At 41.6% G+C, this 27,654-nt stretch overlaps 1 protein-coding gene across 1 annotated transcript in view; it reads left to right on the top strand.

Moving 5' to 3' along the window:
• Nucleotides 1–27,654, top strand: part of slit1a (slit homolog 1a (Drosophila)) — an 89,828-nt gene extending 62,174 nt beyond the window's left edge. The window contains 34 exon segments of the mRNA XM_035529789.1: nt 652–723; nt 1,036–1,107; nt 1,339–1,482; nt 2,859–3,022; nt 3,979–4,002; nt 6,221–6,365; nt 6,711–6,785; nt 6,874–7,017; nt 7,223–7,366; nt 7,659–7,825; nt 8,453–8,585; nt 9,952–10,020; nt 10,140–10,211; nt 10,469–10,540; nt 13,322–13,393; nt 14,598–14,761; nt 14,954–15,078; nt 15,769–15,863; nt 17,542–17,681; nt 17,954–18,047; nt 18,276–18,413; nt 20,295–20,523; nt 21,136–21,266; nt 22,657–22,847; nt 24,418–24,435; nt 24,438–24,497; nt 24,500–24,600; nt 24,603–24,663; nt 24,666–24,707; nt 24,954–25,170; nt 25,284–25,295; nt 25,881–26,043; nt 26,045–26,065; nt 26,067–27,654. Coding sequence (XP_035385682.1) covers nt 652–723; nt 1,036–1,107; nt 1,339–1,482; nt 2,859–3,022; nt 3,979–4,002; nt 6,221–6,365; nt 6,711–6,785; nt 6,874–7,017; nt 7,223–7,366; nt 7,659–7,825; nt 8,453–8,585; nt 9,952–10,020; nt 10,140–10,211; nt 10,469–10,540; nt 13,322–13,393; nt 14,598–14,761; nt 14,954–15,078; nt 15,769–15,863; nt 17,542–17,681; nt 17,954–18,047; nt 18,276–18,413; nt 20,295–20,523; nt 21,136–21,266; nt 22,657–22,847; nt 24,418–24,435; nt 24,438–24,497; nt 24,500–24,600; nt 24,603–24,663; nt 24,666–24,707; nt 24,954–25,170; nt 25,284–25,295; nt 25,881–26,043; nt 26,045–26,065; nt 26,067–26,123 — 3,628 coding nt within the window. The 3' untranslated portion in view covers nt 26,124–27,654.

Here is a 27,654-nt window from a genome sequence, read left to right as displayed (position 1 = left end):
GTACACAATTACAAACATTTGACCCATAAATGGGTGAAGACGGTTCCCTTCTGAACCAACCTCGTCTTTGCTGCAGTGTCATCCTCATAGTAAATCTCCTCCTCCCCTACCCTTCTCTCTTCACTAGGAGCTCACAGGAGGGAGGATGCCCACTGTGGTTTGGAGAGAGGGCCACTGGCTCGCGAAGTTTATTAAACTTCATTCTATTTGGGGGTTGGGGGAGCCCTATGCCTTTTTAATATCCCTACGTCACCACCTCCACTGCAGGGCCAGAGGATAGAGCCAGCCTGCGGCCATGCCCCGGTGCTGTGGAGTCGGCAGCCAGCCCAGGCCCAGCTTCCTGCGGGCAGCCATGTAAGCAGGCAGAGGCCACAAAGCCCCATGCCCATTAACAGCAAGCCGATCGAGTGTCAGTTTGAGTATGTGCTGAGAGCTTTCTGCCTGGAACTTGTGTGGAGACAGTCATGTGTGACTGATATTCTACTGGTGCTACTGTCTTGGTGGTGGTGGTGGGGGGGGGGGGGGCAAATATGGGTCAGACCGCTTATGGCATGTCTGTATCTGCCTCTCTTTCGGATTATTTCTCATCTCTTTCTTTCTCATCTTCTGTCTCTCATTCTCTCTTCTTTCCCATTTTTTTTCTACTCACAGAGACCTCAGCAACAACCAGATCTCTGAGATTGCTCCTGACGCCTTCCAAGGTCTGCGTTCCCTCAACTCCTTGTAAGTGTTTCTTGTCAAACTGTGTGTGTGTGCACGCATGCACACGTGTACATGTTCAGGTCTGTATGGGACTTGTGTATGTGCTCTTGTCCAATTAAACTGAACTCTTATATAGTCCATAGTCCGAAACCTTTTTCAGCCCCATTTCTAAAACTTCTTTGTTTACTTTTATGAGTACATTTAATTGTTTAAACTGCATATCACTCTACACATCTAGTCTGAAAGCTTGAAAGAGTTAAACTTTCTTGAAATATCAATACCAGATGTGATTCAGGCATTGTGTTCTACAAAAACTGTTTCCCTGACCCACAGAGTCCTATATGGGAACAAGATCACAGAGTTGCCCAAAGGTGTATTTGACGGACTTTATGCCCTCCAGCTGCTGTAAGTTTAACAGAATCTTTTAGGAAGGAGACAGTTCTATAACTACTGCAAACCTAGTTTGGATGTGAATTTTTTAGAAGAGCAAGCATGCTGAATCAATAAGATTTTATTCAATTTATTGCAAGCATAATAGAAAATGGTGTTTACAGCTTGTCTTGTTTGACCTACTCTGATTAGTCTGCCTATCTCCTTTCTCTGTCTCCCTTTCCATTGTGTGTATTCTCCCCCCAGTCTTCTGAATGCCAATAAGATCCACTGTGTACGTGCTAACGCATTCCAAGACTTGCAGAACCTCTCTCTGCTCTCTCTGTATGATAATAAGATCCAGACTCTGGCCAAAGGCACCTTCGCTTCCCTTCGTGCTATCCAGACCCTGTGAGTGCCAACCTGTCATTCTTCTGAGCTCTGTTCAGAGTCCCACACCAGTGTCAGCTGACTCACCTCTGTCTGATTCACCACACACACTTACTTACAGTTTATTCCAGGGCACATCTCTGGGGACGCAGAAAAACTCAAAACGTTTTGCATTATCTTCATGATAATTGTGCTCCTAGAGCATACACTTGGCAAATAGAGCAAAGGTATTACTTCCCCAACTAGTTTAAAACTACACTTTCTCAACCAGAAGACTGCTCCTACTGGCACAAGAAAACATGTACAGGCTCATTTTGTTTACCTGTAACCTTATCTAATAATACAGCAGCGGAGAGGGGATGTAAAGAGCATCATAAATCTTTCAGCCTGGTAATATTAGCCTGGCAGGCACATCAAGCAATAGCTCGTCCTCCACTAACTGTTCCATACCCAATGGAATATGAAGGAGAATAACCTTCAGCCCACACACTTTGAAATAATCTCCAAGCCAGACCACATGTTTCTTGCCTATCTTTTGTCTAGTACATTTTCGCCATTGTTTCCCACCAATGCTGAGCCACCAGTGGAAATAGTAGCACTGCTGAACACACATTTACAGATAAATAAAGGTGATAAATCTTTATTTAAGTCTCTCCTAACAAACATGAACTCAACATTCAGATTTAATTATGCATAGAAAAATGAGAAGAGTATTGAGTTGCGCTTATTAAAATGATCAGTACATTTATACCAAGTTCAGAGACAATGCTTTAAAATAAATTCTGGGCCCCAGTGTGCACTGTATGCATTGCTCTGGATTTAGACACAAAGCTCAACTGAGCAGCTATGGTTGAAGCATTCTCAGCTACTGTGTGGCACCTCTATCAGCTCTTGGCTAGCAATCAGGTGGCAAAGAAGGATTACCAGTCATTGAACCAGCATTATCAAATAGCCTTAAAGCCCCTATCAGGAATTGTTCAAGGAGAATTATACTATTGTTCTTTTTTGAAGACATTTGCTTATTAACTTATACAATACAGAATAGTGATTTATGTATAAAGTAGAAGGATCATCATCATTTTAGCAAAGAATGGTTAACTTTGAAACATGATAAAGACCTGTTGAAAATACTTTCTCTGTTTACACTTTAAAGTAACTGCACATTAATAAACTACTTAAGAGTACATTAATAAAAGGTATATAAAATATAACATTAGATATTGTTATAAAATTGTTAGTAAGCATGTGGCTCAACTGTTTAGTAATGCTTAATACTGTCTTAAGTACAGTTTACACATGTACACCTGTTGGAAAATATTATCCATTCTCCAGTTTTACATTCATGTGAATTAGTGAGGAAATGATTATGCATTGTCTTTGCCTCATGCACACTACAGTCATCTGGCCCAGAACCCATTTATTTGTGACTGTAATCTGAAGTGGCTGGCTGACTACCTCCGTTCCAACCCGATTGAGACCAGTGGAGCACGTTGTGCCAGCCCCCGCCGCCTGGCTAACAAGCGCATTGGCCAAATCAAGAGCAAGAAGTTCCGCTGTTCTGGTAAACCTAAACCTTTGCTTTGGTTTTTGCCATGGCAGATCATCAGATTCCTACACGTCATCCATTTCCTTTGTCACTTTAACATTCATTTCTTGGGGCTGCTCTCATTGCTAAACTGAACAGCACTGCATCTAACCACTGGTCCCAGACTAATCAATATCCTCCCAAATAGCAACAGAAAGCAAACTGAAAAGTGATCTGCAGGAATGAGCGACTTGTGGTTGGGAACCTACATGATAGAGGTCCATGCTATGTTTATTTTTTCCTCCGTACACTGCCCCTCTCATTTCCTCTGTCTGGTTTTATTAGCACATTAGCGCACAGTGTTTCTGGATTCACATGGAAGCCACGAAATGTCACTCGACTTTGTCATTGAGTTCTGCACACACACAGCACCACTCCAGCATAAACCTAAGCTCCAGGTGCATTGCTGTATGCCCTGGTGTATTTGAAATGGGTTGGTGCTGGAGCTTAGCAGCCTGGCACATATTTCCCCAGTGGTTCCTCTAACAACTGTCTAATCCAGTCTGGATGGGCCCAGCCCTGTAAACACAGTCTCAGAGCAGGATTTTAGACTGAGCAGCAGCCCCTGCCAAACATGCTCTTTTTTAAAGAACAGAGACCCACAGGCGTGCGAGCTTGCCTGAGCTATTCTCTAAGGCCTGAAGATTAGACTGTTAGTGGTTTTTTGGACTAACTTCCTTAACTTTGAACTTACTGAACTTCTTAACTGTAGTGCTGATACAAAAGAGGGTATGGAAATGCTTGCTGGAGGAAGCTCCTAGTAATTTTGCTCCTAGCATGAAACACATTGTAAGATAAAAACAAAAGAAAATGAACAGTTGACAGCACAATTTGAGTTCAGAAATGTTGGAGCACTTCTGTCTGGGTCAAAAGCTACATCCATTTGACTGCACCCTAACTGATGTCACTGCTTTCTCCTGTCTCCATCACAGCCAAAGAGCAGTACTCCATTCCAGGTGAGTGGGCTTCAACATTCCACCCCATTCTCTTTGTTTTTCTCACTGTCTTTGTCCATTACTGTCTCCCTCTATCCATCTATCTCCCATTCATCCCCATTACACTGGGTTGTAGATATTAATTCAGTAATGAATGGTATCCATAAATCCTTCTCTCCAGACAGAATTGGTATCAAAAGCAAGCTTATTTTTACTGCTATTCATTTTCTTTGTGATGGCTTGGTTTTTAAGTTACACTCTGTAGGAACTTCACCTCTGCGGTGAAGGCGGTGGTGGGGTTTTTTTTGTTTTTTTTTAAGGAGGGGTATACCACATTCATATTTGGATATGTTCCTATATTCCAAGAAAATAATTTTATGAAAAGCGTTCAGTGAATGAAATGAAGAGCTGACATTAGCAGAAAGCTTTAATGGAAATTTAAGTACTGGAAAGATCAAAGAGATACTTGATTAATTTGTTATCTGTCCTATCCAGATTATAATGAAACACTGAAGGTGCCTCAATCCTGTTCTGCTGAATGGTCTTTTATTAGAAGAATAATGGGAGGTTTTATGTCATAAGGCAAAGTAACTGCCCTAAGGTTTTATACTGCTACACCAAAGGCCATAAAAGCCTATGCCATCAGTCTCACCGCTCTCTATTTCCCTCCTCCCTTTTCTTCCCTTTTCCTCTCTATCCAATAAAAAGTTCTGAAAGATAAACAGCCCCGGGAAAGCTGAAATGGTCTGTGCTCATCCCTTTGCTGAAGCTCTTGGCGAGCTGTGAGTCAGTGTGTCTCCAGCATAGATGAGGTCTTAATTGGAACTAAGTACTAGTGATGAACAGAGTGGAACTCGTCCCTCCACATCTCTACACCCCCACCCCAAAAATATCAAAGAGCTCCAACAAATTTATTGCTTCCTCTCTTCCTCTCATGCTGCTTTTTTGTTGTTACTCTACCAGGAAATTCCAATTCCACCAGTCACTTCCAAAACTTGTCACTAATACAGATCATTAGTGTGTCTGAACTTCCTAAATTTGAGCAGGATCTTTTTACTGTTTCTGAGTTAAGCCATTGCTCAGAATCACATACCAAATTCAAAATAGGACTAAATAGATCCAGTCTTCTTTCATGTGAAATAAAACAGTAATAATTGGTTGGGTGTAGAAATTATGAACTGAACATTATTTATTGCTGTGGTGCCTATAAATAATCATGAATGTACAAATTAGTTATAAAGTTGCTCCAGGACTGTTCTCTTCAATTTTAACAAATTCCTTTGGACAGCATTTGTGAATTGTGGACTTTGATTAAATAACAAATTAGCTTTCATTTTTCATTAAATGGACTTGCCTGTGGTGAGTGAGCATGGACTTTTACTCCCACACATTATAGTTGGGTGTACTTTGGCCCATTAACAGCTACCCACAGCCATAGCAAGAGCAACAATAGTGCACCATCCAACCAAAGCACACAATAGCTCCTTCTATAAGTGGCTTTGAGTGGAATTTTTGTGCTCAATTATTGAATACCTATTATATAACTGCCTTCAAGCACTTTGGCATGTACGGTCTATTCTTAGCAAATCACAAACAGTGAGAGAAAAGACTTGTCCTCCTGGACATGTTTTTTTAAGACAGTGGTCTGTATGGCTTAAGTAATATGCCATACATTAAAAATGTCTTCTCAGATCTTAGTGCTTCTGTTAAAATGCTTTGATTCCACAGTCCATGGTTATCTGGCAAAGCAATTCCCAAGCAGACCTGTGATAGCCAAACTACCAGTGTTTCACAACACATGATCCAAAAGAAAGCAGAATTACTGACTGGGAAATTCATTATGAGTCAGCGAAGGTCCTGATAGATAACATGCTACAGGCAACATAACACTTGATGGGCTAGGGCTAGGGAAGTGGTAGCTCAGTGGTTAAGGTACTTGATTTGAAATCAGAAGGTTGCCACTTCAAGTCCCACCACTGCCAAGTTGTCACTCTTGGGCCCCAAGCAAGGTCCTTAACCCTCAATTGCTCAAGTTGTATACAGTCATAACTGTAAGTCCCTTTGGATAAAAGCATCAGCTAAATGTAATACTAAGAGGATAAAGTTTGAATGGTTAAGTCTTGGTGGTCCAGTGTTTGAAGCCTAAAGGTTATCTGAGGGGACCAGAAAAAATTGTACATGTTGATCCTAGAATACCATTCACTGTTTTGGAATACCATTTTGGGAACATTTGTCTCAGGCTCAGAGGACAGCAGGCTGAACAATGAGTGCAATGATGAACCTGTCTGCCCAGCTAAGTGTCGCTGTGAGTCAAATGTGGTGGATTGCTCCAACCTGCGTCTCACTAAGGTCCCTGACCACATCCCTGCCTCTACCGCTGAGCTGTAAGTACCCTCCACTACATCACACAAACCCTTGCTTATATTTTCACCTCTCAAATGTCCAGTACAACTACCAAATGTGGTTCTCTCACTTGTAGATGTTGTACATGCAATGGTAAAACCTATCTCTCATTATTATACAGTTTATGGCTGTGGTTTTTGTAGTCATTAATGCAGAAAGCATAAACACCCGTCCTTGTTTAGAAGGACATTTTGGTTCTCCCTTGCTAGCGCAGCTTACTGTTTTAACAGACCTTGAACAGGGCATAGTGCTATCTGCCAACTCCTTCTGAACATCCTGATTGTGAACTCCTGTCTTGACCTTATTTTGCCTTGCTATTCCTGAAGTCGTCTCAACAACAATGAGATCACATCTCTGGAGGCCACTGGCGCATTCAAGACTTTGACACAGCTGAAGAAAATGTAAGCATGACTGCCAAAGGTACAGTGGTGCTCACTTTTCAAAATGCAGTGTGGCAAAGCCTGCTTGACATCACCATTTTTCTCACAGAAATCTCAGCAACAACAAGATTTCGGAAATTGAAGATGGCGTCTTCGAGGGTGCCTCTTCCATCACTGAGTTACATCTGACAGCCAATCAACTGGATTCTGTACGCAGTGGCATGTTCAGGGGTTTGGAAGGTCTACGCATGCTGTGAGTTCAGTTATCTTAGAGTTGAAGGCTAACTCCCCTTTTCTCTGGACATGACATGCTAATTTTTAATTGGTTTTAAATAGTATGTTAACTACAAGATCAGTAGTTTCAGTAGTACATTGACAATTAAGGCTTTTATTTAATTGCAGACTTAAGCTTCACCTACTATTATCCAACAAATAATTTAATAAATTCTCCCTTTTAGAATGCTCCGCAACAACCGCATCAGCTGCATCCACAACAACAGCTTCACTGGCTTGTATAATGTTCGCCTGTTGTCTCTTTATGACAACCAGCTGACCACCATTACACCGGGAGCATTTGACACTCTTCAGACCCTCTCTACTCTGTATGTCCTCAACCACATTCTGGGTTTTTTTGTTCGCACACAAGCCAGAACTTTGGCCTTTGTGTCTGTGGCCTTGTAAGACCAGCTTGCTGTAAATCTGACCATCTGTTTGACGAAGTCTTCAGAATTATCCATGGCTGTGGCAATTTCTCCATTGGTGTTGAATTTCAGACCAGTCCGATTTGCACTGAAGACTGGGAGAATAAAAAGCTGGCTTTGATTAGCATACAGAAAACAGACTTTAGGCTCAGCCTGTTCTGTCTTCTAATTCTTATTTATGTTCTTGTGGCAGGAACCTACTGGCTAACTCCTTCAACTGTGACTGCCGACTGGCATGGCTGGGTGACTGGCTGCGGAGCCGCAAGATTGTCACAGGGAATCCACGCTGCCAGCGGCCGGCTTTCCTGAAGGAGATCCCGCTGCAAGATGTGGCCTTGCCAGATTTCCACTGCGAAGATGGTAGAGTGTACTCTCTCGCCCTAGCTAACCCAAGAAGCAACTCGCTGATGCACCCAGCTAAGGGATGGGTCTGTTGGCTGACTTTTCAGTCAATAAATATTTAACCGCTCTATTGATCCATCAGCTATATTTCATTTGTCAAGTATTCAGTTCATACGGTGAACAAGAACCTTTGTCTGTTTCGCTTAGTCATTTGTTTTTGTAGTCCAGATCAATACTGTATTAGACTGTGCTGGACACTCTCCATCCTTATCTCTCTTGAATGGATGTGTATTTCTTGTTCTTTTCTCTCTGTGTCTCTCATGTGGTTGTCTTCTCTATTCCTTTGTCACTTCCTACCTATCTAAATCTTCACCCGTTCTGTCTTAACCATTCAACACTTCTTGTGTCCACACCCCTGCTTCTCTTTCCTTTACTCTATTTCTCTTAGAAAAAGTTTCCATCTCATTTATCACCTTCTCTTTGTATCTCCATCTGTCCTAACAACCCCATAATGTCGCCCTCTGCCCTATCATTCCTGCCTCCATCCATCTTTCACCTCCTTCCTCCCCTACCTATGCTAACCACTCCTCACTTTTCTCCCCAACTCTCTTCCTCTCTGACTCTCTCCCGTCTGCTGCAATACAGGCCAAGAGGATGTCAGCTGCATGCCACGCCCTCAGTGTCCCAGCGAGTGCACTTGCCTGGAGACAGTGGTGCGCTGTAGTAACAAGCACCTGCGAGCCCTCCCCAAGGGCATTCCTCGCAACGTTACCGAGCTGTAAGTCTGGATGATGCCCAGTATGCCATTACCTTCTCTGTAGCATGCAAGAACTAGCCAAGTATCTATTCAGGTTGAAAAAGTAATCAGACTGACATCCAAACAAGGGTGGACATGCAGATGAGCTGGATGCATTGGCACCAGATACTTGAGCTTTGCATTCGCTGCATTTTTTTGCCTTTTTTGCCCTCCTCTTCCTGAGCACTGGAATGGCTGGTTTTGCTATAAATGGAAAAAAAATAAATAGCAGGGTCTCACCATCACATTCTTCAGAGTGAGGATCCCAAGAGCTACAGGAGCTGCAGCTGATGTCATTCTCAAGCTCAGTGCTGGAGGCATGGGGTAGATGTCAATAAGCAAGGCTCTAATCACCTTCACAGCCAGAAGTTTACCAAGTTGAAATGATGCCCTGTAGATATTTGCTGTGGACACTCACATACAATGGACTAATGTCTTTCAGCTTTCCACCTTGCGTGACAGTTGAGCTCTTTTTGTACAAACCATGCTGCCATTCCCCAAGCAAATGTTTTCATGTGTCTCAAATCCATGGTTCAAGTTCATCTGGGCATCTGGAACCCTCCTTCCCTATTTTCTGCCCTGTTAGTACCCCAAACTCTCTCCCTTTTCCCCAGCGAGCCCTTGGCCAAGCCGAAAACAATGGGGTCTGCCCTGAGCATGACCCATGGGAGGAGTGAGCGGGTGTGAAGGAATCATCCAATTTCACTGAACCCCTAGCAAGTCACACCAACCTGGTGGCAGCTATTGTATAGTCCTCATCAAAATACATACTGGGAGGGAGTGCACAGTGTAGCCAAGGTGTTAAAATGTCCTTCCTGTGTGTTGGGGGGTGGTGGGGGTAATGTTTGAGGGAGCGACACATTCCACAAACTATCACAAACAGGCACGCCACAAAGCATGTGGTCATCAATCATCCAGACAGAGGTATACAATGCTAAACACACAGGCTGTAGTGCATACAAACATGCATCAGTGTAACACTCTTAGACCCACATAGAGTTACACACATGCACACACACACAAAATGCTTCAGGCTATCATATGTGGACAAGCTAATGCTACTGTTTCACAGAACCCCACCAAGCTTACCCAGCGAAGCTTTTTCATGATCTTTCTATCTTCCCTCATCCTCCAGCCAAGGCTAAGGAACCCACAGCCCACTGAATCCAGGCATCCCCCAGAGAATCTTTCTGGAACTAGCCAAGCAGCAAAAGAGCTCCCCATTGTCACATGCGCTGTGGGCAACGAACTTGACATGGAAGTCTATTGTCAAGGAAAAGAGATATGCTTTCTCATTCATGCTATGGAATGAGGACAGGCCTTTAACTGTGACTGCGTCTCTCTACAGGTATCTGGATGGCAACCAGTTTAGCACAGTGCCAAAAGAGCTCGCTGCCTTCAAATATCTGCAGCTGGTGTGAGTACCCCCCACCTCTTAAACAACCCCCTCATCTTCTATTGTTTGCTGTCCACCATTCTTTAACATGAAATGATTTTTGCAAGAAGGGTGTTGTATTTGGACTTGTTTCTTTTTAGTGACCTGAGTAACAACAAGATCAACTCTTTGACAAACTCATCCTTTGCCAACATGAGTCAACTCACCACCCTGTATGTTTCCACAATTTATGGGCAGTTATTACATTATGTACAAGTATAGCTGGAAATGCTAGTATGGCTAACAGTAGGGAAAAATCTTGCATGCTAGCTTCAAATTTTTTGTCCATATGAAATGTGTCATTTTCAAATGAAAATTTTTAATTCTTTAAAGCTACTCTCTAACCTTGTGACCTACCAGTACCAGATATGTTAACAACACAAAGTCAAAGTTTGAGAACTGTTCCTTGTCTCTGGTTACCCCTCTACAGGATTCTGAGTTATAATGCACTTCGTTGCATTCCAGGCCTCGCCTTTGCTGGTCTTCGATCCCTCCGTCTGCTGTACGTCTCCCTCGTATTTCCTCCATTCACAGCCCTCGCTCTCCAAGTTCATACCATTTGCTGTACTTCAAAAAACGTAATCTTTCACGATTTGCGACCATCAGTTATTATACTAGGCTTTGAATGAGCAGGCGATCAAGCCCAGGACCACATCTCCAGTCTACCAATGTGTCAGTGTTGGGTTTTGGATATGAATTCAGCTGGGATGCTGGGCATGGTGGAGGAGATGCCAGAAGCTTCCAGTGATTCTATAGATGCTTAAAAGGAAGTTTGTATTCCAGAGCTTCAACTCCTTCTCAGAGTAGAATTACAGATAGAAAATTCAATCTTTTATAGTCTAATGAGCACAGTTACACCATCAGTGTAGGTCTGATCCTACATCGTTGTTACTATACTAAGATGCTTGATAGGGGTCTAAGAAATTTCAGTACCGGTTGGGTTAAAGTTCCAACTTTAAGAGCCCCACAGATGATGTCAGGATTCTCATATGCACTTTAAGCATGCCACAATGTTAAGGAGTTGAAATGGTGAGGAGAGGGTTACCAAACTGTGTTTTCATTTGGAGACCCGCCCCCCACTATCCACCACTGCATGCAAGCAAAACGAGAAGCCATCTGTGAACAGGGCTGGCTCAGGAGACAGTGAGGACACTGTGACAGATGGGACACTCTCTCTCTCTCTCTGTGTGTGTGTATGTGTGTGTGTGTATTCAGGACATGTTCTTCAGACCTTATATCTTAGCCCCCATTGCTTGCATGCATGTTAGGGGGACAGAAAAGCAACAGACTTGTGACATGTGGCCCACCAGACATGCTTTTTTTACAGCCTGCATCAAAGCCATGAACATCCCCCACTCTTTCATAGCTAAATGGCACTGAAAGCTGACAACCATTAGAAAATATACATTCTTTCTGCCCTGCACCCTGGCTTTGATGTCAATAAATATGCATCAACGCTTGCTCTTACTCAGTTACGCACCATGTAAGTCTCATTTGCAGCATATCCCTTTGCAATGATCTCTTAAAGCCACACACCCCCGCCCCCTTAGAGTTGACCACCATTTTGTCTCCATCATTTAGCTCCAACAGAAGGACACACAGTCACCCAAAACTTTGATCTCTTTATTGCTAGTCTGATCCATCAAAGCCGGTTTTTTTCCCCCACACTGTTTCAGTTAAATGAAAGCACCTAATGCATGTCGTGTCTCGATAACAAACATGGCCAATTTACAAAAGGACTCAGAGGTTCAAAGTGGCCCTTTCAACATTTTCAAGCCGTGCCTTCACTAAAACTGCACATAGGTGTCGAAGCATCAGTCGTAAAGTATCACTTTGGCTAGTCTCTTTCTTTCTTTCTTTCTTTTATTTTTCTGCTGGAATAGTAGAATAGAAAAATAATTAACCTGGATTTGGGCAGCCCTGAGCTTCTTTTTGCATCTGCCATAGATGTGGTATTAATTGGCTACTAACTGGCCTTTCAAGGATGGCAGGGTGAGGTGACACACAATCAGCAGCAGATAGCAGGAGAAAAAAAAAGAAAATGGGAAAAAAAAGAGAGGGAGGAGGAGAAAGAGAGACCGAGAGAGAGAGCAAAAAAAGATGAGAATATAGGCAACGAGGAGAGAGAGTGAGCTGGCGAAGTATGCGTGCAAGAGGCTTTGGTTAAGCCAAGATCATCTTTCACCTAGGAGGCTCCTCAGCACCAGGTCTCTGACTTCAGTAGCCCAGGACCTGCTTTGTTCCCAGAAGCAATGGGCCAACCTAGGGCCAATGTGGCTATGTGGTTTAAGGGAACAGGAAGGACCAGGAAGTTGTCGGGAATGAGCAACCTCAGCTCCGGCTATAGGTCTTTTTGGCATCATGCAGGAATGACCCAATGGATTAAGGTGGTCATATTGTTTAACAGCCATTTAAGCCCTCTCCATCTTGTCACTTAATCACCCTGCTGAGAGACAGGGAAGAAAGTTTCCCTCTCTCTACTTCACTTTCTCTCTCTCTCTCTCTCTTTCTCAGCCAGACCAGTGTGGTTCATCCACGGTAACTCAACACCCAGCTCCCCTGAATTCCACACAAGCACACTGCCAAGCCCACAGCGCGAAAATAGATAGCTTGAATGTCCGGCGTGGCACCAGCGACAGGTGTCCACAAAGAAAAACAAGAGAAAAAGGAAAGAATCAAGCTAGTTTCATGCATGAAGAGGCGAGCATCTGGATTCAGCCATGAATTGAAGTTCCTTGTCTTGATTAGATGGCTGGGAAAGAGAGGGATAACTGAAGCTTCATGATAAACAGAATAAAAAATGTTATGACCAGCCAGCCTGGCTGCTGATAAACAACTAGTCTAACTGTGGGGTGGGGGATTCTTTGCATTCTTCAGTCCATGAAACCTCTCCCTGTGACCATCATTACAAACCTCAGTGCCAAAAACATGCCATTCCCAAAAATCACCAGAACAAGAGCCTCACACACAAATAAACATACACAGTGGCTACTCAGATGCACCTCTTAAAGAGACAGGAACTTTCTCCCAACTGTTATTGTAGAGTTTGCATTCACTTACACTTACTTCATTTGCACTGACTGCTCCCAATTGTTCAATCTTAAATCTTCAAACCTTATAATGTAACCACTATTAAAAGGATAATGAGTTCTATGTGTGATAGGAATGTTGCAAACGACATGGCCATTGATGTGTGAAGGAATGTTATAAATAACGTCGTGAAGTGTTTGAAACACTGCAGGTCATCTGTGTGCCTTGCTGATTGCTATTGCTTGTCTCTCAGGTCTTTGCATGGTAATGACATCTCGGAGCTTCCTGATGGGATCTTCAATGACGTGGTGTCTCTGTCGCACCTGTGAGTACTGCTACAATGTCAACTGTACACACACACACACACACATTCACACATATACCCTGAACAAAACTCTTTTGTGAATGATTTCTCTAAGTCAGTAACATATGCTGTTTAAATAAGAAAAGAAACACACACGCACACACACACACACACACACACACACACACACACACACACCATAAATGAAGCTCCTCCGTGTGAGCCACTGCCAATGTTGGTTACATCTGTTCTGTGTTAAATCTAAGCATGCAAATACACCCCCACCCACACACACCCAGAGCTTCAACTGTCATTGCCATCATAGGCACTTCACATGGTGTAGGCATGCTGTGATCTGCCAGTTATCTGTGGCTTTTATACACAGCACTGGCCACTGTCTGTCCTCACTCCAACAACTCCTACACATGTCTACCATGTTTTCTTAATTCCGAAAGCATAATGTGTGTGTGTGTGTGTGTGTGTGTGTGTGTGTGTGTGTGTACACACTACATACTTGCATGCACATGCTTAGAGTGTGATGATGTGTACTTTAGAAAATGTAGTAGCCCTGCACTCCCAAGTCACAGAGATAGTAAAATTACATATTAACTGACACAACTTTGTCAAACTGATCAGACAGCTTTCTGTTACAGAAGCATTTGAGCCAATTTATCATGCATATGGAACCTGTGCTTGCAGCTGTAAGACACAAACAATGGTGCAGTTGAAAGACTGCTTGCTTTTTAAAACATGCTCAGAAGATATAGTGAATGATTTCACTATAGATTACACACACACACACACACACACACACACACACACACACACACGTATGATGGGAACTCCAAAATACCCGCATAAATTTCACTCTTTATTGGTTGTATGTTGTTAACTGATTCAGACAGGCTGATGTCAGTTTCATCCTAAAGGACCTTACAACTGAACCAACTCGACCCATTATTATGGGTGGCTCTGGAGAGCCATCTATTGGCAAAAAAAATATTACATTACATGTACAATATTTATATTAAAGAACCATTGTGGCAATGTTCACATCACTGTGCAGCCTTTAACTTATTATTTCACTCATTATAGATATACTAGAGCAAACCACCTGCCCCATTTCTGAATAGAATAGATGAGCCAAAAAAAATGCATGAAAGCCTAATGAGTGTCTATTACAGAGAAGTTTGTTTTTAGCCGGAAGTTGTTGGATGTTATGCAGGGCCATCGGTGCCAATCCCCTGTACTGTGACTGCCGCTTGCGCTGGCTGTCAGACTGGGTGAAAACAGGGTACAAGGAGCCAGGGATCGCCCGCTGCACTGGTCCCTTGGGCATGGAGGGCAAGCTGCTCCTCACCACCCCTGCCAAGAAGTTCGAATGCCAAGGTAAACTAATATCCAGTATGTTGATTGGTGCTTTGGAGCAGCCTTTCCTAATGCGTTGCCTATATTGATTTAACCTTTATATAAATATAAAGGTTAAATAAATAATAACCTTTATTTATTCTGCTTAGGTTGTTGAGGACCATGTTAGTGAATTTACTTTAAATTAATGATGGATGTGTGTGTGTGCTGCAGATGATGTTGACCCTGCTGTCCTGGCTAAGTGTAATCCATGCCTGTCCAGTCCTTGTTGGAACCATGGTGTCTGCCAAACAGATTTAACAGAACTGTACAGGTGTACTTGTATAGATGGCTTCAAGGTAAGAGCACAGAGCCTGCCAATAACCATAGAATAGTATATATGATAAAATAAAATATATAAATATCCATTTGTATATTAATTGCATATGTAAAATCTTCAGACCTTTTTTATTTTCCACTTTTGGTATATTTCAGACTAATCTTGAAATGGATTCAAATTATATTTATTTCATCAGTTTGCACATAGTATTTACATAATTAAATATTCAGACCCTCCACTACATCCTTCTCCTTTCAGTGGTCCTTTAAATCCAACAATCTCACTGAAGTTGACCTGTGATTGGGCATAATTAGAAAAGGCCCACAATTTGAAAACCATGCATCATTTTCTTTTCACTTCACAATAACTTGCTACTTTGTGTTCGTTTACCACATAAAATCCCAATAAAATGTATTTAAGTTCGTAGGTGTAACATGAAAAAATGTGGAAAAGTTCAAGGGGTATGAATACTTTTTCAAGGCCCTGTGTGTGTGTGTGTGTGTGTGTGTGTGTGTGTGTGTGTGTGTGTGTGCGTGCGTGTGTGTGTGTGTGTGTGTGTGTGTACAAATTTGCATTATAGGATAAATCTGAATCAGTTTAAAACTATAGGTATGTTGCCTATAATGTCTTAGTGAATGTAAATGTAACCTGCCAAACTAACTAACACTACCCAAGATTTCTTTTAAAGCCCACCTATGTTGTTACCCAGGGAAAGAACTGCGAGACTGCTCTCAATGTCTGCATCAGTAACCCGTGTGCTAATGGCGGGATGTGTGAAGTCACTGGAGAGGGGGACACCTACATGTATGTGTGCCTCATCTTTGTACTGCACTATAATATATGCACAATTGCTACTAAATTGGTACTAAATTACCAATTATGCAAAGGCAAATAGAAATGCTGAGCGAACATAGTGCCAGATATTACAATCTGCAATTAGGCCTTTACTTTTTTTGATCTCCAAATAAGTGAAACCACCACAAATTAGCACCTCAAATGAGTTGAGAATTTTTTTGAAGTGATTTATTAGGTACAATTATTACTTAAAGCTGGTTCTTACTATCTAGCACCCTATTTAATTTACAGTGTACAACAGAAGTGAGTACACCCCTGTGAAAACTTTAGAAGCATGTATTGAAAATACAGGCCCCAAAATAGAAACTCAGATGGACAAAGGGATACACCTGTGATCAGACACAACTTAGAAATCCTGTGATCACTGAAACAAAATTGAGTACACCTGTAATTTTCAATTAGCATAATTGCATGAACATGGTTATAAAAGGACCTACGAACACATTTTTGGACCTATCGGCTTTACCTATCTGCATGTTCACATCATGGCTCTACATGGACAAGAAATGACAGAGGAACTGTGAGACTTCACATGTCTTGCCAGAGGAATTGTGAGACTTCACAAAGATGGAAAAGGACACAGGAAGATTCGTTACAAACTAAAAATCAGTTGATACGCACTTACAGCAGCAGGTTTAGCATAATCCACAGTACCACTACTCTAACCAGAGCTGTAGTGGCCATCCTGCAAAAACTAGCTCTAGATGGACAAGTTCTTCAGTCTTGGCACAGGGGTTACCAATGGAAAGGATATTATAAGTCAATCTCTAGGTTCAAGAAATATCCTTGCTTACTCTGTCACAAAACTACTAGATTAAATTTGAAAAGAAGCCTGATATATGTTGAGCACTTTCTTTGATCAGACGTAAATGTGTTCAGCTCAGATAGGATCCAGCATGTTTTTGTGAATCTGGCCAGGACACTGTTCATACCACAGTAAATGCACAGACCCAACAATGAAGCACGGAGGTGGGAGTATGGTGATATAGGGCTGCATGAGGGCAAAAGGTGTTGGGGAAACGACATTTATAGGATAGCACCATAAATGCCTGTGGATATACCAAAATACTGACAAGATGACTGAAGAAAGAATAAAAAGTAAAGACTGTGACCTTGTCAGACTTTAATCCAATAGAGTAACTTTTAAGAATTTTAAAGGGAAGGTTAGAGCAACACAACCCCAGCAAAAATCAGTTGAAAAAACACTCTAAAAATGCCAGAACATCTCTCCAGGTAGTTTGGCAACAGTGGTATCCTCCATGCTGATGAAGGTTGAGTCTGTTTTAAAAAATAAAAGGTATGAAGTATTTAAAAAAATTAAATCTTTGAAACTTAGTAATAAAAGGTGTACTGAATCTTGTTATATTGAGTTCCTACTGTGGGCCTGAATTTCAATATAGCAAATCTATTTTGTATAAGAGCAAAAACGCTACTGTTCAACTGCGGCATACTTCTGTTGTATACTGTATATGCATTAATTATCAAATGTCCATTGCTTAGGTATATTTATGTAGTTAAGTGAAAAAAAAGCATGTCTACAGCTACCCAAATTATCCAGATGAGGAAATTTGTTCATGAAACACATGGACTGTAGCTTTAAATCACCATTCAGTGTTTCTACCCTCAGCTGTTCCTGTCCTCTGGGCTTTGAAGGCTCCAACTGTGAAATCAATACTGATGAATGTGAGGACAATGACTGTGAGAATGGTGCGACCTGTAAAGACGGCGTCAACAACTACACATGCCTATGTGCACCCTACTACACAGGTACATGGCACACATTTACAGCTTCTCCAGTTTGTGCTGTCTGCAGCAGCCATTGTGTGCACTTATCTGGATATATATATATATATATATATATATATATATATATATATATATATATATATATATATATATATATATATATATATATATTATATATATATATAATATTATTATATAATATTATATAATAATATATTTCGAGCTAGGCAAAGAAGGTAGATTTTTGTTTTTCATATCTCACTATTTCACTCTGTATGTGTGCGTGTCTGTAGGGGAGATGTGTGAAGAGATAGAAGACATTTGTGCGCCTGGACGCAGCCCTTGCAAGCAGCAATCAACCTGTCTCATCACTGCAATGGGTCCTAAGTAAGCATGTTCTATTCAAAAATGTACCTGAGTATTAATTTATTTGTTCATTCATTTATACATTTAAAAGTGTATAAAGCTTTATATTAATATACAAACAATAGCAATTACAAAATGACTGCTAAGACTAGTAAAACTTTAGTTAAAGGTTTGAAGTTTGTTTCCATTATATTACATCCAATATTTTTGATGCTGACCACAGAATTTGTGCCTTTGTGTGTGTATTAGGTGTGTGTGTGCACCTGGATATGTAGGCGATGACTGCAGCATAAATTACAATGACTGTCAGGAGCACAAGTGCCAGAACAACGGCGAGTGTGTGGACGAAATCAACGGCTATTCCTGCACCTGCACCAGAGGCTACAGGTCAGCTACCACTTCCCTTTTCTACAAATCTCCAAGCTTAGTTATGCAAATACAAATGTTAAGATACATTTATGGCTAGCCTTCCCTTGAGGCTAGCCAAATGTGTGGTTTGTGACATTTCTGGAGTTTGGTCTTACAGAAATTTAAAATAACATTGGGCCAAAGAATGCAGAATGCTATTCAAGCAGCAATAAAGGGTCCAAGCACTGTTTAGGACATCTTTGGAACATCACAGCTGATGTGACAGTGCTGCATATGATATAGGGTTCACCAGTCTGAGTGGTTGGTTTTGAGGTTTTGCAGCTAAGGAGTTTTGCATTACCAAACCAATCATCTCTCTGTTTTATAGAAGGCAGTTCAACAGTCATATTATTAGGATTTAAAACTGAGAACTAAGACTTAGGCCAATTCAAACCTAATTTGGCATACATTCACAGAATGTAATTTTAAGCATACCCCTAAATTTGGTGTGTGTGTGTGTGTGTGTGTGTGTGTGTGTATATATATATATATATATATATATATATATATGTGTGTGTACAGTTTAACATTACAATTTAAAAGCCTACTTTGGCATGTCTCCTGTAAATGTTGTCTTAGTTTCAGACACTGTACATTATTTGATGACCTTTTCATGTGATTGAAAAAAATTCCTAGGACTAGCTTGAAAAGTGTGTGCTGCAAACAATCAGCAACAGATGAAAAAAAATAGTTTATAGCAATACTTAACAGCAAAAGTCGTCAGTCTGTAATTTCATAGCCCTAAGATAAACCATGTAAGAGAGATGCTTGATTTTTGAATTAGTAATAGTAATAGTGCCCCCTTTTGGCCAAATGTAATAATTTGTAGGCTTGTACCAAATTCCTCACTCTACACAGCATTCAAGCTTCTTGTCAATAGGCCAATAGTAAGCCTGATGAGAATTAACTGACTAATGGATGCCATGTTGTGGCAGTTATAAAGTCATTATTTAGTATCCCAATAGGAGATGTCCCACAGATGTGGTTGGCAAGCTTTCAACTTGACTGAAAGTTGATGAGAAACCTTTTTTTTTGCATGCTTGTTGTGCATTTTGGCATAGCATTTCAATGTTTCCTATCAGCCTGACAAATTTAAAGGTTGATCAAAAATATGTTAAGATTCAACTGTTTAAGTAAATGAAATCTCTGCCTCAGAATTGTTAATTGACTTGACAGCCGGCTTGTATGCAAATATTAAAAATGTTTTTTATAGTTAATGTTCAAACTGGTGAATATTTTGTCACCAAATCTGTGCAGATCGGATGAAAACCCTAGGACAAGTTCACAAAAATAGGTTTTGTATATTATGCAAATTATCAGAAAATGTAAGTGTCCAAAGTGTTCTTTGGACCTTTTTGATGTGGCTTTGGTCAAGGAATGCAATGAAAGTGGAAATCTGTCTGTACGCCTTACTTTATGGCAGAAAATCACCAAAATATTAAAAGATGTGCTGCACCACCATCAGGCCAATAAAAGTCTTTTTACTTGGCTGAGTCATTTCACAGATGCTGCACCTTGCTGCATATTTCATTTTACTGGAGAAAACAGTAATCATAAGAGGAAAATCTGCACAATTCCAACAAGATTCCAAGCACCAAGTGACTGGACCCTAAATATGGCTCTTGCCAGTTCAGTGTACTAAGTAAGGAAAGAACTTTTCTTTTTTTTTTTAAACTTTGGAGGCCTTCATTGAATCTTTCCTTTAAGCTTCTCTTTAAGAGAAACATGGCCCACTTGGGTGCAGGTAAATTACAAAGCTCCCAGCAACACCTTCATTCTCAGGAAAAATGTCAGGAAAAACACCCCATAACAGCTAACCCTCCAGCTAACCCTGACATCCCCCCCCCCCCCATGCCCCAGCGGGCAGCTGTGTGAGGTGCTGCCATCACCACGCTCCCCCTGCGACCTGGCAGAGTGCCAGAACGAGGCGCCATGTGTGGAGCGGGCAGGCCGGGCGCTCTGCCAGTGTCTTCCAGGATTTGGCGGGCCACGCTGCGAGAAGCTGGTGAGCGTCAATTTCGTGGATCGTGACTCCTACCTGCTACTGAGTGACATGAAGAACTGGCCCCAGGCAAACATCACCCTGCAGGTACCGCCAACTGGCAACCGTCAGTCTGATCGGCTCGACTGGTTGATTAATTCTTTGCCTGCTTATCTGTTTGCTTACTTGCTTAGTTGTTTTCTATTGTGACCATTCAAGAGAGTTTCAGTTTCATGACTGGGGAGTGCTGTAAGTGAACAGTGATTCATTATCTCATACGTAGTGATTACTGTAAATCTTTTAGACACTACAGTATACAGTATGCCCAACACTTCCTTTAAACACCATTTTCTTTTACACATGGATAATTCACTTTTTTAGTGCACTAACTTTATGGTTTATAATGTATAAACACAGTTTGGCCTAAACTGGCCAAGTTGTGTTTATAATGTTGCATATCAAAAATGTTATCATAAGGGCTCAGGATAGTAATAAACAGGTCTTGTGGAAAGTTATAAAGGGCTAGAGCATCATGGGATATTACTAATGATTCAAGGACAGCTTTTCATTTCCTCCTAAAATGGTTTGTTGGGATTGGGTTGTGCAAGTGGTATCTGGGCCCATGGAAGAGGGTCAGTCTAAACTGCAAACTCAAAGGTCTTCTGAGCCCAAAGGTCTTCTGCATGTCCTGATGTAGCTCTGCATCTGCCTGTAATTAAGGTGTCCACTGCCGAAGACAATGGCATCCTTCTGTACAATGGCGATAACGACCACATTGCTGTGGAACTCTACCAGGGTCACGTGAAGGTCAGCTACGACCCTGGCAGTCAACCAGGCCATGCCATCTACAGGTGAGTTATGACCATTGCAGCCCAGGTTATAACAGTGAAAATTGAATTTCTAGCTTTAAGATGGGTATCTGTGTAAGCCTAGAGCTACGCCAGTATATTGTCAACAACAGTGTCACTTCCAGTAATGTTCTACCCTGCTACACCAGTAGCATTCAGCTAGTGATCAAAGTATGTTTTGAAAACAGCAGTTTCCTGAGTAAAAATGCAGTTTTTGTACAGCACAAGTTTGAGGTTTTTATTGTTCCATATAGAGTTGCCCCTCAAGGATAACAATTTGGAGATACTGTGCTGTGGAAGTGGAAATGAGCACTGTTTGGACTCTCATATGTACCTTTCCACAGATGTAGTTCTTAAATGTAATGTTTAATTTGTTGTTCTCCATGCTGGTAGTTGGATTGTGTGAATGTCTTTTTGTTCAATCAAACCCCCCTTTCTTTTAGTTTAACTTGCATTTTACAAGTGTTATTTTTGTGTGTGTGCTTGTATTTTTTTTATCTACCACCCATTTTCCCTGCTGAACTCAGTCCCAAGGCTTTGCACTGCTACGTAAAGGAGACTTGATAATAAAAGCCCTTCTTAGAACAGAAATTGAGTTTTACATGTCTACTTCACCAACACTACAACATGATAATACGAAATACAATAGCTAGGTTAGCTAGTTAGGAATGAGCAGCAGTGGCTTAATACTATCCTTATAGTGACAGAAATGTTTGCTTGATATCCCCTTCTTATAAATCTGGAAAATAACTCTCAATGTCTTGGAGAAATGTCCCAATTCTCTCAGCACACTGGGTATTTGAAGCCTACATGGCGACAGTGTGGTAAAGGAAGAGAAGGGGAGAAGCTAGCAGGCAGCTTTTTCTCCCACGTAGCCAGTGGAAGTTCAAGCTTTTCTGGTCACACAAACTGCTAACTGGGTGATACAAAGCAAAATTAACTTAATTGAGCTAACCGAACTGTTTGATCCAAGACATTGGCACAATAGGACGATGCTTGCATGTGGTAGCTTGCAGACATTTAACTCACATGAAATAACAATGCTTTGGAAACACTATCCATTGCTAAACATCTCCTTTAAGCAGCTTTCTATCCTGAGACTGCAAAACTATGCAGCAACTATAAAAATGGCTTTGTTATCTGCAGAGTCACTCAGCTGTGCAACATTAGAGAAAAATAAGTATTCTTGAGTCATGTAGTAAGCATTCTTTCTACCTTTTATTAAATGATTAATTAAATGATGATTAAATGATTTAAAAAAAATAAATGATTAAAAAAAATTAGAATTATAAATGGGAGAGTTGAGACTGGGACCTGAGACTTTCAGTGATCAAAAACATCTTTAGGGGTCAGTGGTTCTTTAATGTATCCTTTTCTGTATATTCATCTCCAGCACAGAGACCATTAATGATGGTCAGTTCCACACAGTGGAGCTAGTGACCTTTGACCAGATGGTGAACCTGTCTATTGATGGCGGCATTCCCACCACCATGGACAGCTTCGGCAAGCTGCGGCCCCTGAATGGAGAGGCTCCGCTATACGTGGGGGGTAGGGGCCCACCGCAGATACCTACCTCCACTGCAGGCACTCTAAATTACACTACTGTCAATCACCCCCCACCCCCACCTCCCTTCAATACCCTTGTCACCCTGTCACACCACACCCAATATTCCCCCACCTACCTAATTCCCCCTCAGACCATTTTTTAGACTGTGTTTGCTATGGCCCACATCCCACCCAAAATATCCAGTTTTTATTGAACAGTTGCATAATATTAACTAGCCTACAGGCAAGTGTTGTTCAGTCCATACTTATAAGTCCCTATCAGATACAGTCTAAACTTTGAAATGAAAGTGTCTCTGCATGGTGGTGTTTTTGTATTCTTTAAAATTAGGTTGTTACCATTTGTTACTTTGGCTACTCTTGAAATAATTAGGCTGCCAATGGGGAATCTAGTGCTGATTCACAAAAAAATATGAAGGATTACGAGGATGCTAACTATCACATTCTCATGAGCATTCTTTGTACTTGAGATTCTGGACGGTTTGTATGTGATTACAAGTGATATATGCAAAAAACATTTACATTTATGGCATGTTATATTTATACATTTTAGCTGACGGTTTTATCCAAAGCGACTTACAATTATGACTGAGTACAATTTGAGCAATTAAGGGTTAAGGGTCTTGTTTAGGAACCCAACAGTGGCAACTTGGTGAGGCTTGAACCAGCAACCTTCTAATTACAAGTCAAGTACCACTGAGCTACCACTGTCCCTAGTGGTAAAAACTAGTGAAAAAACTTTCATCTTTCTTTTTAAAATAAATTAAATATATATGATATATGATAATCTCATGAGTGGCCCCTTGTATTTTTCTGTGTGATTTTCACATTGTGTTGTTTTAAGCAGTGTTACTGTTGTCTGCTGTGCTGCAAGAATACTTTTGCATGATTGTCAAACCCTGTCGTAGTATTTTAAAGATGCTGAGTGCCACATCATTGACTCTAGTATTAGTTCATGCTGCTATATCTCTACATACTTATTTGACAGGAAATCTAATAAAGTCTTGCCTTGATTTAGTTGTCTGAATGTTTACTGTAGCAAAATATTTAGGTCAACTCTTGGTCTTGAATGTGAACCTCACTGCTAGTTCTGAGGATGCAATCCCTCAAGAGATCAAGAAGTAGAAACATCATTCTTCAGACCTGTGAAGTATGTGTAGCACTTTTATTAGACTACTGCTACACATATTGTAATAAAATGTTTAAAATAATGTTTAGCAACATCTCTCATTGAAACTCACACAAGTCTGACTGTAGTTTAGAAAAATGTATTAGATCATGATAAGGTTTTGCTGTATATTTGTAGTACCATAGCACAAATCATGATGGCACACTTGGTTACATTGCTAGTCTACTGACTATATGGTTTGCATAAAAATAAGTTTGGATTAAGTACAAGTTAAGGTGCTTATTGTACCTCACTGGTGTAAGTTCAGATGTGGGACAATGGCTCTTTGAAATATCCCTCTCCCCATTCTCCATCACTCCCGTGCCAGCCCTCTGTTAACTGTGTCAGTGTGCCGCTGGCTCTATCTCCATTGGGCTCTGACCAGGTTCCTTCTGTCACTCTCCTCTCCACCTGGAATGGCAGGCATGCCTGTGGATGTGCACTTCCTCCCGCCCTGCGCTTGTGGCAGATCCAGAACGGCTCCAGTTTCCACGGCTGCATCCAGACCTCTACATCAACAACGAGCTGCAGGACTTCACCAAGACACAGATGAAGCCTGGTGTAGTGCCGGGCTGCGAACCCTGCCGCAAAATCTACTGCCTGCAATGGCATCTTGCCAGCCGGATGCCGCACTGGGCCCCGTCTGCCACTGCCAGCCGGGCTGGGGTGGTCACACTGTGATCAGCCGGCTGCTAACCCTGCCAGGGCAGCAAGTGAGTAACATTGCAGAGAGTTGCACCAGCTGCTCACGCTGACTTGCGGGTTGGTTGCTTTCCCTATTTGTTGGTCTCTAATGTGCCTGATCTGGGCCCATTTCGGCTAAGCATAATGCGACTTTTTTGCTTAGAACAAAAAATTACATGAATGTGTAAAACGTGGAGCAGCAGATTATTTCAGATCCATTTGTAATAGTTTAAGTATGGTTACCATTGTCAAGAGAGCCATTATTGCTCAATCAGGAACTTTTGTTTTTGTGCAGTGCGTCCATGGAAAATGTATTCCACTGGACATGCAGTCCTACCGCTGTGAATGCCAAGAGGGTTATCGTGGTGCCCTGTGCAACCAGCAGGGGGAGCTCTACAACCCATGCAAATGGCTACAGTGCAAACATGGCCGCTGTCAAATTTCAGACACAGGCGATGCCTACTGCCACTGTGAGAGTGGCTATACTGGAGAGTTTGTGTGATGCAGGTGGGAATGGTGGATAAAGTGTTTCTACTGCCTAAATATGAGTTCATTTGATTATGATAAGAACGGAGGGCAATTACTATGATTTTCACAAAATCTAGAGTGTGCTACCAGTGTGTATATTCTACAGATCTTACAAGTTGCCTTGTTTTCTTGTTATTCTTTTATGTAGTGTCTACATATTTAATGGGTTATAACAAGAGAATCTTAGTCAGTTTGTTGTAGATTGTTAGCCGTCTCACAAGCCAAATTTGTGTGGTAGTTCTCATCAATGAATATGGCACTCTTTTTATTGAACTGCTTCAAACTAAACCTTTTCAGTGCAGTAACTATTTTGTTACAAATGCTAGTTGTTGTCATTGTGTCCAAAGTAGACAACTGCTTGCTATGGGTTTGTGTACTGATTAAAACAAGCAAACAAACAAACAAAAACCTCTGTATAGTTTTGTGCTTCTGTATAGCTGATGAGAGTATAACAGGCAAGATTCTGTTACCATCTAAGCTTACACTATACACCAGACAGTATGTAAATCTGTGAGCAGAGAATAGTTGTTAGCTTCTTTTTTAACAGTAAACTGAGATATGCTCCTCCTTAACCAAGAGAGTGCCTGCTTCCATGTCTAACCTGATGTTTGCCACTTAACCATGGGAATTACACCACCTCCACTCAAGCGTTTCTGTTCTGCCCTTCCGCTCAGGAGTCCGAGTGTCATGGGGAAGCCTGTGCGGGACTTCTACCAGGTGCAGCGAGGCTATGCCATCTGCCAAACAACACGCATGGTGTCGTGGGTGGAGTGCAGTGGAGCCTGTGACACAGGAGCCTGCTGTGCCAGTCAGAGGATGAAGCGCCGGAAATACACCCTTTGAGTGCAGTGATGGCACCCTCCTTTAGCGAGGAGGTGGAGAAGACGATCAAGTGCGGCTGTGTGGGCTGCATGTAGCACGCTTCTCTCGCTAGTGTGACCCCCCACCGACCACCACCACCTCACGTGAACCCCAACCCACTATCATTGTTGCAGTGTCAGAGAGAAACCGGGGTAGTGAGAATGAGACCCAGCGCAAGTAGAGAATATACAGAAAATATATATAAAAAAAAAAAACCCTATCTATATATTATGGACAACATTGTTTGTAAAATATAGGACTTTTCCTCCCTTCCAAGGGGTGTATGGCATAAGACCAAAAAAGAACATTAAAATACGAAACAACACCAACAAAAAAGCATTGTATCTGTGAAACTTTGCTTTAGCAAAAACAAGGGCGGCTAAGTTTCAAGAAGTGTTGTGTTCCTTGCAGGTGTTGCGCGATTCCCATTTGCCCCCTGAGATTTTGACCCTTTCTGCCCATCTATTAGGCTTCAGATAGCCTCAACACAATGTCATGTTCCGTTAATAGAGAGGTCCGCCTCACCCCTGGCTTGTTCAGGCCCAAAGCAGGCATGGTAGGGGATTCGAGGAGAGGTGGGTAAAAAAAGCAAGGCTTTTGTCTGCATTCCCATAGCACAAGGACTGTCCTCTTTCTAGGCAAGGTGCTTCAAAGGCATCTTGGTAATAGTGATGATACATATGGCCCCACTATCATCATCACTGAAAGACAGGTACATTAAGTATCTATACACATATACACATAGACTTGCAGACACAGCATATACTCACTAACCTACCTTACTGTGCCACATCCAAACAGGCACAGATGATACTACTGGCACGTTGTGTATACAGAAATTAGCTAAAACATTGAAGTAGTTTGAGAAGCTAAAGGAGGTGACTGGTGAGGGCAGAGAGCTTCTAACGTTGGTGACAGCACAGATGCTTACATCAGTGGTTACAAGAGACCTGTGCATGTGCCCCAAACTTAGGAGCTATAGCAAGGAGTTAACTAGCTGTTATGGGGCATCAGCTGTTATGGGGCACCTGTTCCTCTTAGCTTTCCACCTAATGGTATTAAGAGCACAGGCTTCTGGTGCCATTAACTTGTACAGTTACTTACAGAGAGGGCTTACCATCATTTAGAAACTTCCACTGAAAGTCAAGTGACATTCAGGTTTTGGCTCTTTCATCTCTTTGTAATTTGTCCACAAATGTGGAGACTAATTTTCTTCTTCTTGTTTTTGCACTGTCATTTCTGTTACCCAGTGTAAATGGAGGGCATTTTCCGAAGAAAAAGGAGAAATTTGTAAAGCAGGGCAACTGAAATAAGTGCAGGATTGACTGGAGTAGTTTCTTAAGTTGCATGCTCATCATGATGTAATGTCCACCATCACATAGGGACTGTAATTAATATTCTTCTTGCTGTAAAATAGGGGAATCAGCCCTGTAGCCAAACACAGCCAAGCACATTGCCCCCATTAGTACATTTTTTCAGTGTTGTCAATTAGTTCTGGGAGTTAATTAATGTGTTTGAACAAACAGCCCTCCTACAGGTTCGTTGTTTGACCCCATACTAAATGTCTGAGTGGTGTCAGTGGAACAA

This window comes from Electrophorus electricus, chromosome 9, assembly GCF_013358815.1.
Source record: "Electrophorus electricus isolate fEleEle1 chromosome 9, fEleEle1.pri, whole genome shotgun sequence".
NCBI classification, from domain to species: domain Eukaryota; kingdom Metazoa; phylum Chordata; class Actinopteri; order Gymnotiformes; family Gymnotidae; genus Electrophorus; species Electrophorus electricus.
This window is presented reverse-complemented; position numbering and strand designations above follow the sequence as displayed.